At 36.8% G+C, this 12,555-nt stretch overlaps 1 protein-coding gene across 4 annotated transcripts in view; it reads left to right on the forward strand.

The window, feature by feature from the left end:
- The window catches only part of UTRN (utrophin), a 454,275-nt gene that overhangs the window by 314,638 nt on the left and 127,082 nt on the right, over nucleotides 1–12,555 (forward strand). For all 4 annotated transcript variants that reach the window (XM_079779951.1, XM_079779952.1, XM_079779953.1 and 1 more), the window contains one exon: nucleotides 3,031–3,203. In XM_079779951.1, the coding sequence (XP_079636077.1) occupies nucleotides 3,031–3,203 (173 nt within the window). The remainder of the gene's footprint in view (nucleotides 1–3,030; nucleotides 3,204–12,555) is intronic.

The raw sequence follows: 12,555 nt of genomic DNA on the forward strand, positions 1-12,555 counted from the left end.
GTTGTTGAAGTCTTCCTGGTGGTACTCTCTAGATCTATTTCCTGTCGGAGGGTTCAAATAGTCCTTTTTATCATAATCTAAATAAATAGTTTTGCTTACATAATTAGGGCCTCTTCTTGATTAGAGAACACTATAAAGAAGTAAAATGTATGTGATACACATTATAAAGTGTTTGCTTATAATATGTCTATGGGTTGTATCATTAAAGGTATGTCCAGTTAAGGGCAAAATTGGTATTAAAATGTCAATGATTAAAGAAGTAAGCAAAAAAATCAATGTTTTCCTTTTTTGTGAATTTGTTTTGTCCTGGGGAGTGGGTGTTGTATTCAGAAAGACTGTTGATCAGTGAGCTGATGTGAGCTTTTGTAACTGTCTTCTGGAAGATTCTTCAGAAAGGGTGCATTTTAGGCTTTTGATGGTGCTTTGACTTAGAGAAAAACATGTAGTCCTAATTTAATTCTAAACCCCTGTTTACATTGTTTGAAGATAGGTTTCAAGCCTCACAAGTGAATCTTTAAAATATTTCTCTGCTCTCAAGTGTTAGTTTAATGGCTTGGATATCTTGCTGTGGCCCCTCTGTGCACATGACTGGCTTATGTTAAATGCTTGGAAGAACATTGCTTTGTGCTTCTAGCTGGATTGCATTCCCATAACTAATTATCAGTAACCATTTTGTGCTGTGTAATGTTCAGAAAGGCTTTCAGGGGACAGAGGTAAGTCTTTCTAGAGCAAGTCTCGCAGCTGAGCAGTGAGAGTAAACCCTCTTTCTTGGAAACTTTAATTTACTTTAGCATTTGATGCTACATCAGGGTCATAATCTGACAGCCTCCCATGCTGGCGTCTTGATTTTAAAACCAGTGAATCATTGCACAGTGATCTGTGAAGGAGCATGATTCATTAATTGCTTGTTATTCTAAATTTCCAGCGAAAAGCTTAGGCAGGACTTTGCAATGCAGGCTTCTAAACAATTTTAAGTTTCCCTTGTTAAAAATTTATAAATGAAGACATTAAACAAAATTATTACTATATTCCATTATAATTCTTTAATTATCTGATTATTTTTGTGGGGCTAGAGTGGCTGATATGACAGTCAGTCAAAGTGAACTTATTCATACATTCATTCATGCATTTATGCATCTATCCATCTATCTATCTATCTATCTATCTATCTATCTATCTATCTATCTATCTTCCTACCTATCTATGTGTTATCTCTATTTATTTTAGGCTCAGAGACTGTGAAGGATATAGAAGACATAATAAGATGGTTTTCTGCCTTTAGGTGCTGTTGATATGTTTGTCCAAATAAACTTTAAAATTAACATAACGTATAGTTTTGCATCCTCCATTTTTAAACTTGATTAATATATCACCATTAATGTGTTATAATAGTTTCCACTTTTTCCCAGTTTTATTGAGAAATAATTGACATACATTTTTGTATAAGTTTAAGGTATACAGAATCATGGTTTGATTTACAGATATTGTGAAATGATTACCACATTGGTTAAGCTAACATCAATCTTCTTATATAGATACAATAAAAAGAAAGGAAAAAGTCTTCTTGTGATGAGAACTGTTAGGATTTACTCTCTTAGCTTTTCTGTATGTCATGTAACAATGTTAACTGTAGTCATCACGTTGTATTGCATCCCTAGTACTTATTTATCTTATAACTGGAAGCTTGTATCCTTTGACTATCTTCCTCCAATTTCTCCTCTCTCACCTTTGGTAATGGCAAAAAGTCTGATTTCTTTTTCTCTGAGTTTGTTTGTTTTAGATTCCACATGAGATTGTACAGTATGTGTCTTTCTCTGTCTGACTTCTTTCACTTAGAATAATGCCTTCAGGGTCTATCCATGTTGTCACAAATGGTAGGATTTATTCATTTTTTATGGCTGAAAACATTCCCATATATATATCTCACAACTACTTTATCCATTCCTCCACCGATGGACACCTAGGTTTTATCCGTGTTTTGGCTATTGTAAATAATGTTGCTATGAGCGGATACATTTTTGAATTAGTGTTTTCATATCTTTTGGATATATTTCCAGAAGTGGAAGTGCTTGATAGTTTCCACTTTTTTTTTAGTTTTAAAACAATCAATGTGATAGATGTGTTTATACATAAATATTCCTAGGATACATAATTGCAACAGGTTTTTTTTAAAATATATTTTTATTGATTTCAGAGATGAAGGGAGAGGGAGAGATAGAAAGATCAACAATGAGAGAGAATCATTGATTGGCTGCTTCCTGCATGCCCCCCTCTGGGGACTGAGCCTGCAACCTGGGCCTGTGCCCTGACCGGGAATCGAACCCTGACCTCCTGGTTCATAGGTCGATGCTCCACTACTGAGCCATGCTGACCAGGCAATTTCAACAGTTTTAAGGCTTTTGATACATATTGCCAAAATGCCTCTTCAAAGTCTTTTAACAAATTTTTATTATTAATTTATAATAATTTTTTATTTTATTTAAACTACACTAAAATTTACTTTATAAAAATAAACAAAATATTATCTATTTAATAGGAGAAATATGACTTTACAATTAGTTTTAATTTCTTAATCAGGAAATTTTTATGAAAGTGTTCTTTAAAAATTATAGAAATAAACTTTATTAGATTAAAAGAATAAACAATTAATAAATTTGTCTAAATGTGAAAAACCAGCAATTAATATCTAACAAACTTTGTAAAACTTCATATTTTGAGGGGAGCTTTACCCGTGTATAAAGGGGATAAATAATTTGATTGAATCGGACTAGCTAATACATGAAATTAAGATTATAATATATTTTATTTTTAAGAACTTGGGAATCAAGGTATTGAAGATTTAAAGATTATTACTTTTAATGTAAGAATGTGGAATCACTTGAATTTGTTATTTAAGATGACATTAACTATTTTTCTTTAAAAAATACACCTCATCTATGAAATATAAAAAGTTAAAACTCTGTATAGCAATCCCAAGTAATGTTGATGCTAATACCTAACATTGCATTGTCTCTGCTTTTCCATCTTTAGGACATTCAGGCGGAAATTGATGCCCACAATGACATATTTAAAAGTATTGATGGTAACAGGCAGAAGATGGTAAAGGCACTAGGAAATTCCGAAGAAGCTACTATGCTTCAGCATCGACTCGATGACATGAACCAAAGGTGGAATGACTTGAAAGCAAAATCTGCTAGCATCAGGTCAGAATAATCAATGTCAGAATACAACTAATGGGGGAGGGGGTTTCATGACTCTTGTATGTAAGACAGAGAACCAGCTGTTTCCCCAGAAATACCCTAAGATTTAAATGCAAAGACTATTTTTTTAAAGTCCTAGTTTTAGTTCCATCAATGTCCCGTGCCCTTTGCCAATTGTTCTCGATTATTCACAAATTTGCATATATTCAACCTAATGATACCAATTATAATGTTACCAACACCTGGTAATTTTTGTTTACCTTAGCCAAGAACTATGTTAGGATCCTTGCAAGCATTACTTTTTTCAGTACTCAAAAAATTCTAGTAAGGTCAGTAGTAAAATTCTATCTTAATATGCGGAAACAGGCTTAATGATTGTGAGGAACTTGCCAAGAATTTGAACTAACAAGTGCCAAGCCAGGATTTGAATCTAGATCTTTTGGACTCTTGGCAATGAACATGTTTTGCCTCATTATTCTATTTGTATATCCAATTTGAAGATGTTTTATAGAAATTAAATATTGCTTATGGGCACTAAAGTGGAAAATTGATGATTCATGTCTGCATTTGGAGAGAGAAAAATTAAATAAAGATGAATCTGAGGACCAGGATGCTGACTAGGAAAGGACCTTGGGAAAATACTTCTGTGACAATTATTAATGTTATTGAAAGTCATGAATATTTTAGAATTATTTTTAATAGATGGCGAATATAAGTTTAGAAGAAACTGAGATCATGTTACTGAGCAAACATCCAAAAGCAAATGTTGGGGAAAGACCAAGATCTTGCACCTGGATCAGTTTCTTTTAAAGTTCAGAAACATGTATGGAAAAATGTACAACCTTAAACCAAATGATCTTGAGTTTGACTTTTTAAATTAACTTATTGATCTTGAACAAGTTACTTAGTCTCTCTGATCCTTAGTTTTTAAATTTATAAAATAAAACTATTTAATTTGTATGATTGCTGTGAAGATTGAATAGGATAATCTGATAGGTCCTTAATCTATGTGAAGCCTGTTCAATGTAGCTTATTTATTTATTTTTTACATAAAGGTGCTCAGTGATTTCATAGAACTAGCATACAGAGAGTAGAAATCTTCAATGATTATTATTGTGAATTAATTTTTAAGTTTTTGTTTTGTTTTTCCTGAAGAGATGTCCAAAGATTTTTATTCTTCTGGGGCTCATTGAGGAAGATTTGCACTTTGTTTTACACGTAAAGAAGGGGGTCATGTATCACGGCTATATGAAAACCTCAGTGTAAAGATCTCATTGAAAATCATGTCAGTATCAGGCAACTACCTATAATAATAAAAGGGTAATATGCTAATTAGACCCGACATCCTTCTGGATGTCATTCCAGACATCCTTCCAGACAAAGCTGGGGCCGGAGCGAAGCCCAGGTCCTGGGTGCCTGCCGGCGACCCAAGGGAAGCAGCATGCATCCTGGGTGCCAGAGGAAAGCAGGTGCCGGCAGCCGGGGGAAGGAAGGCCTACTCTTGCACAAATTTTTGTGCATCGGGCCTCTAGTTTTTAATAAGAGGGAAATTATGGAATATTGTACAGTGAGGGACTATGCTTGTTGAAGATTGAGTCTTCAACTGGCCAAATCCCATTTGGTTGCACCTTTCTGTTCCCCATAAATAGAAATAAGTGAAGAGTTTTAGAATGTTAACACAGTGGCAAGCTTTCACTGAGGTTCTAGCAAAACCAACATCTCGTGTAATGAGCTAAAAGTCTCAGGAATGGTGCTGGTGACAATTGTGCATGTGGTTGCTGGACCTTTGAGAGTTTGGAGGATGAGTTCTTTAGGTAGGAGAACTTAATGAAGGTACATCTGTTTAAACAGACCAATTGGAAAACTACAGACAAAAAAATCTTTGGCATTTCATGGATGTTATTGCCTAAGCCCATTGATTCATGGAAAGAAATACCTTATAAACTTCCGTTGCAATATTATCTTACGCATAACTTAATGTTGATGGGAGAATAAACTTTTTCCAGTGAACTTCTGCATCACAATAGATCATTCCAGTAAAATGTGTTATTAATGTGATGAACTAAAACTATTTTCACCTTTTTTTATCCTTACCCACTTTTGGAGATTCAGGCATTTATTTAAGCATTTAATTAGAAATTACTTCTATATTTAAGGCATTGATAATCATAAATAAGATATGGCCCCTGCTCCAGAGGGTTCACAGTTCTGTCCAAGTTCAGATGGACCCAAAGGAGGGAGCGATTACTTTCATTTCAGTTGGTCATCAAAGGCTTCATAAAAGAGGAAATTTCTAAGTTGAGCCTTGAAAGATGTATAGTTATTCCTCAGATGGACTGAGTGAGGACTGGAGAAGGGCTTCTAAGCAGGAAGCTTGAAATAACACTGTGTTTTCATGGAGTAGTTAAAAAGTTCAGTCTGGTTAAGAATAGATTTTGCCATTGGTGTAGAGAGGAAAGATTATGGCTAGAGAAAAAGGTAGAGAGATGCAAGACATAAATCCTAGAATACCTGTGTGTACCATATTCTGTTCCATTGGTGATGGAATCTGAACATAATTAGATTTGAATTTGTTATGATCCCTCTCACGCAATTATGAGGATGTATTAGATAAGCACGGTTCTAAAGACAGGGAGACTTGTTACTTAATTCATGTTGTTGAGGCACTGGCGGAACACCTAGAAACAAATAACCAGTAACCATTGGATTGAGAGCTCTTTAAAAGAGAACTGTAGGCCAAATAGATGGTGGGGTGGGGAGTATCAGACAGAGGTGGCAGGTGAGCACTGTGAGTAGGCAAGAGGATGCCACCAGAAGAGGGTACAGCACAGAGTTCCAGGAAACCCAGGTGCATAAGGAATAGGGGAAGGAAAGGAAACCAGGAAAGAACCTGAGAAGTGGCTGTCCTTGAGGAAGGAAGAGAACCTGGAGAGTATTGCCAAGAGCCAAGAGGGAGGGGGTTTCAGAAAGGAGGGCTTAGTTAATAGTGCTGGCTGCTTCAAGAAGGCGAGTAAGACCAGGGCTGCTGAGTCCAGCTGTAATTAGAAGGGCTTCGATGACTTTGCCAGGATCATTTTGTGATTGAGGCAAAAATATGATTGCAGAGGACTAACAAGTCAGAATGGGAAGTGAGGCACTGGAAATAGAACCGAGTCTACACAGTCTCATGTTCTCAAGTAACTGCTCTGAAGGGAAGGGGGAGAGAGAACGCATGGCTGTAACTACATTATTACCCATAACAGTATCGTAAGTCTATAACAGCTGGCAGGCTCCATCTAGATTGACCTTTCTCTGCTTTCATATAGATTAGATATGTTCAAAGTAATGAGTGATATAGCCTTCATTTTTATCTTAAAAAAATGGACAAAATAAATTTTATGAATATATTCATCATTACTTAGACATTTATAAAAGATAAAATGGTTTATTTTTCTCAGTAGTGGGCCCTCATATGGGAAGCACACCTTAGAGAGAAGTGGTAGAGGATAGTGTTTCTAATGTTACACTCTGAGCTAGACTGCCTGGGTTTAAACACTGGCTTTGCCATTTATCAGCTGTGGACCCATGGGCAGGTTACTTAGCCTATTATTAGTCTCATTGATCACCATTCTGTTTGGCACTGATCAGCTCCAAGGACATAGAAATTCTCTCTACCCCATCTTTTTCTACCTTTATTCACTAGTACCAGGAATTTCTGAGCAGGTCCCCAACAAGGCTGGATCCTGAACAAATACGGACCAAAAGTATGGATAATCCTATATAATAAAAGCCTAATATGCTATGTATCCAGTCATCCACTCATCCATTCAACCAAAGCATAATACGCTAATGATATGCTAAGGCTGCTCAACCGCTCACTATGATGTGTACTGACCACCAGGAGCCAGACACTCTGACCGGTAGGTCAGCTTGCTGCTGGGGTCCCGTGGATCTGAGCAAGATGGGTCGGACATGCCCTGGAGCCCTTCTGCAGTCCTCCCCAGCTGGCCAATCTCCCGCATCCCTCCCCACCCCTGATCGTGCATTGCTGGGATCTCTTGGCCTGGCCTGTACCCTCTCACAATCTGGGACCCCTTGGGGGATGTTGGAGAGCTGGTTTCGGCCCAATCCCACAGGCCAGGCCGAGGGACCCCACTGGTGCACAAATTCGTGCACCAGGCCTCTAGTAGAAAATAACAGTGTCATGTGAATTGCTGAGGTTGGAGGATAGAGCTTAGAGTAAGAGGTAAATGGGGCTGTTCACTGAACCCCACAATGAGGCAGAAATTACTAGCAGTCACAATTCAAGGTGGTTTCTAGAGTACAACTCTTTACATGGAAGAATAGAAAGAACACAGTATCTGCAGACCTGTTATCAGGAGTTAAGAGTGGGCTGAGCTAAGCACACCCAGTAATCCCCAGATTTACAGATCAGATTCCTCATTCTGCCTCTACAGGAAATGAGAGAATAAAGGGGCAGAAAAGAGGCCAGAAGTGTGCTTAGTGAGGAAATCCCTACCCAAGGCAGGAAGTGTTCTTCTCATTAGCAAACACAGTAGGTCCTCGCGTTACATGGGAGATCCGTTCCTACGGGTGACGTAACGCAATTTTCGCCGTAAGTTGGACTCACCTCCATAAGCACCTACGTCACTCACATGGAGCACATACACAGCAGTAATGAAGTGAAACAGTAACAAAAATTTAAAAGAAAGATAACAATCCCTGACCTTTACTTGTGGTAAATACATAATAAAAAACATAAAGCACATATGTATATAGGTCGAAATGACGGAACTTTTTTTAATAAATAAGTGGGAGATGGCAATGTAACCATGAAATGACATATGTGGAGTCCGACGTAACCCGAGGACTGCCTGTATGCAGAAACAGCCTATCTCCCAGACGCCTGCCTCCTTCCGTCCTTTCTGAAAATGATGCCTGTTGAGCACTGATTTTCTGCTTCTCATTCCCCTCATTCCTTTTTAAAATATGTATATTTTTGTTGATTTCGTAGAGGAAGGGAGGGGGAGAGAGAAATAGAAACATCAATGATGAGAGAAATATCATTGATTGGCTGCCTCCTGCACACCCCATGCTGAGGATCAAGCCCACAACCCTGGCATGTGCCCTGACCGGGAATCGAACCATGATCTCCTGGTTCATAAGGATACACTGACCACTGAGCCACGCCGGCTGGGCTTTCCGCTCATTCCTTTAAAGCAAGGTCTACCCTTAACACTGACCTCTTGTGAACAAAATCTCTGCCTTTAATATTTCTGTAAGCTCTTCTACCACTTTATAATTGAAAGCTGGCTTTCCCCTTAATTGCCTGGTTTACTTAAATTTAATTAAATTTAAGTTTAATGTGTCCATTTTCCTCACCTGGCAGCCATTGGGAATAATCTGCATATTTTGCAACTGGTATGGATACCAAACAATCAGAATGCCAGCCAAAGACGTCTAGTATGGCACCCGCAGAACACTGGCTGAGCAGGAGCCCTGCCGCGCAGCTGGTAGCAGGGGGAGGTGGCAGCCTCTTCACTGCTTCCAAAGCATTGCTTCTCCATCTGTCAACAACTCCTTAGAAGTGGATACAGCCATTAGTCCACCCTCTCACCATCTAATTCCTGCTTCCTCCTCATCTGCTGGGCACTCTCCTACTCTCCTCATTACTTTAAGCATCTGACTTCCCTTTGCTTTTCCATCTTTTCTTCAGTTTGTCATTTTTGATGTGCATATTGATAATTTTTTATATTTTCACTTCCAAGTGTCTGTATTGACTTTATCTATAAAAGTCTTTATCCCTAGTCTGTTTCCAAGTCCCATAGACTTGGCCCTACCTAAGATTCAGTTCATGCCCCATGTCATCTTGGCGTTCCTGAGACACTCGATCTTCAAGAGACCCAGGGCAGATTGTTCTCCAGAGCACACGTATCATTTTACTACATTCCACCTGCCATGTGTATTTCAATGCCACTGTTTGCCATGTTAGTTAGAGAAGAGCCCTCTGTTGTATAAAATCCGAATTGCTTACCATATCATCGGTAAATCAACTCTCCTTCACATTAAAATACAATCTGATGAAGTGGGTGCCTTCTTTCATTACCTTATTATATACCAGGACCACCTCTATACTATTATCCAACTTTATAGTTTTGTCCTGTATATATAATTAATCTACAATATTACAACTAGATTTTTTTAAAAAAATACATACACATTTTCTAATGTTTTCAACTTTTGAATTCTTAGCTTTCTTTTTATTTTCATTCTTCCTAAACCTGCCCATCTCTGTCCCCATATTTAGTTGCTTAAACCCTTCCTCTTTTCAAACTCATCAATCTTATCACCCAGTTTGGATTCCATCGTAAGCCATTTCAATGAGGTCAGGATCTTAAATTTCCTCTCCCCACTTGATTTTCCATCTACTTTTTAAATCTTTGACATTCTGATGATCACACCCTCTCTTTTGCCTGCTCTTAATTCTGGATTATTTAGTGTTGCACTAGAAAGTAAAAAAAAATAACATTTCTTTAATTTGAGCCTTTCTACTTAGAATTGGTATTGTGATGCTGAATGGTTTTCTGTCATAGTCACCGCCATACCTATTTTTAAAAAGACTTTGATTCCGCTTTAGCTCCCACACTCCCTCTCTGCAGGTGGTCTTGTTTCCTTTTTCTGAGAGTGAGACCATCTGATGAATGCCCCTTCTGTGCATTCTGAATTTTAAATTGTGTTTTAATTGTGATAAAGTTAATATTGTCATAATAGGGAGCATTTGCTCTAATTTATCATCATTTTTATAAAGAGAATATCTGCCAAAGATCACAATAACAGTTAATATTTATTAAACATCCACGTGCCAGACCTACAATAAGTGCTTTACAGACATTACCTCCTTGGACCATAGTGTGGTCATTGGAACTATGTAATAATATTTGGCTCAATATCTTGGTTAATATCTTAAATATTATTTTATAATCTTTTTGGATGACTATGATTAAACTTTTTAAATACTAATATCCAAGGTACCAAATACTCTTTTGTGCTAAAAACCAACACATACAATTGTATATTATACCTAGAACAGCGTAAGAGAAGATTGCTAATGATTTGAAACTTCAGCTAGAAGATAGGCTCTTAGGAATATTTGACAATATTTTTTTCCTCCCTGGAAAAATGTGAATTACAAATATACTAATAAATTCAGTAATGGGAATGACATGGTTTAAATTTTTATATTACATTTATTTAATTTAGAATTATGTTAATTAAATATCTACTTATCAGCTTAGTGATGTTTAATATAGGTCCTTATTAACATATGGTTTCAAAGGCCAGTGAAATTGTCAAATCTAATGAAAACAGAGTTCAAAGACAAAATTTTATCATCCCATTCTTTTATGAGCCTCTTAAAAATTCAGGGCATCTTTTAAAAAGCTGTTAGAGAATATTAACCTTTAACATCGTCATTACATCTAATGTTACCACATTTTACAATGTCACTGACTCCACTTTTAATCTTAGGGAGCTGATTTTGCTACACATGTTGTAAAATACTAAAACTTCCTTTTCTCGAGTCTAATAGAGGAATGGTCTGCTGCTCTCTTCTTCCTTTTCCTCTCCGGTTCAGTGCTGGGCCCTCCACTTGCCGCAGCGATGGAAGTGTTCTACATCAGCATTCTTCAGAAGGGCAGCCTGTAGCCACATGTGGCATGCTGAGCACTTGAAACATAGCTATGCAACTGATGAACTGATTTCAAATTTTATTTAACTGACATTTAATTGAAATAGCCACATGTTGCTCGTGGCTACCATATTGGAAGCCCAGCTCTAGTGTTCCTTCAGCACAGACGGAATTCTGAGGACTTCATTTTTTTTTCCTGATGGGTGTTCATTCTCTTTCTGAGAGCAGGAATACTCCTCTTTTTAATTTTACTGGTTGTTTTTGTACTAACAAAGGTATTTTCTTTTATTATAACTTTAACTTATAATCTATGGGTATTACCGTAAACGAAAAATAAATTTGATTTTTAGCGAGAATGCCAAATTGGACATCTAATTCCATAGTCCTCACACAATAGGGGATAGTATGTCTTTGCTCCTCTTAGGTTGGGTCGTATAGTCTCTTGTAGACCTGCTTTCCAGATGTCTACATGTCTATCTGGAAAAGAGCTTGGGCTTGAGTTTGTATTCCACGGTCTCACCAGAGCTTCCTGAGCACCTTTCTTCTTTCTCCCAGCCACAGTTCTCTCCTAGAGTTGGTAGGTTTCCTGCTGCAGAGTGCATTCGGATTACTTGTCTTGCTCCTAACCTGACCCTTGAAGTTTCTATTTCTGAAGCAGTGTGTAGTACCTGTTATCAGAGTGGTTGCTGCATAAATGTTGTTTGTATTGAATAAATGAAAAAAATCTATTTTAATAAATGCCCCATCCTTACTCACAAAGTTTCCTTTTTTATATCTGTATACTGGGAGAAGGACTAAAAACTTATTTGAAAAAACATTGAAAAGAAGAGGCGTCTGGTGATTTAAAATAAATATTAATTCATCATTTCATCCTCTCTCCCACCCTCCTTCCCTCCCTCCCTCATTTTTCTTTCTTGGATGTAAAGTACAGCATTGGTAATATAATCAGTAATATTATAACAACTATGTAGGTATCAGATGGGTGCTAGACTTATGGGGGGGGGGTCACTTCATAAGTTACTAGTATATAAATGCCTAACCACTCTGCTATATATCTGAAACTAATACGATATTTAATGTCAACTGTATTTGAAAAATAAAAATATTAAAAATAAAGTAAATGGCAGGATACTTTCTACTACAGGGTATCCCAAAAAATGTATACACACTTGGAATAATTTACTAATTCCAATGGGTTAAATCTGATAAGAAAGAAACATCAATTGAGCTATCAGCTATTAAAGTGTATATATATTTTTTGGGACAACTTGTATACTTAAATAATTATCATTTTTATGAATCTTTGCCTTCTAACAACTTTTTGCATATTTTTACAAATAATTTGTCATTTACAAATGTTTAGTCAGGTATAAATTAAATTATTCAATCTAAAAAGAGGGAATTTTTATAAAGCATATTATTTAGTAGACGTCATCCTAGGTTGATAAATACCTTCATCCAATGAAAGTATTTATTATTTTGCCTGTGTTAAGTGACTAAAGAATGAACTGAAGCAGGTGAGAGTTAGGATAATGAGTCAATTATCTATAATGTAAGTGCCCACAGATATGTGTCAAATAAAAAAAATGTTTTAAGTGAAGATTCTGAAAACATGATTGATGACTGCTTCTAAAGTCTCAGGGGAATGTAAGCTTTAAAATATATAGAGTCAAATTGAGAAAGTACAAT

Source organism: Cnephaeus nilssonii (assembly GCF_951640355.1).
Source record: "Cnephaeus nilssonii genome assembly, chromosome: 9".
Lineage (NCBI taxonomy): Eukaryota > Metazoa > Chordata > Mammalia > Chiroptera > Vespertilionidae > Cnephaeus > Cnephaeus nilssonii.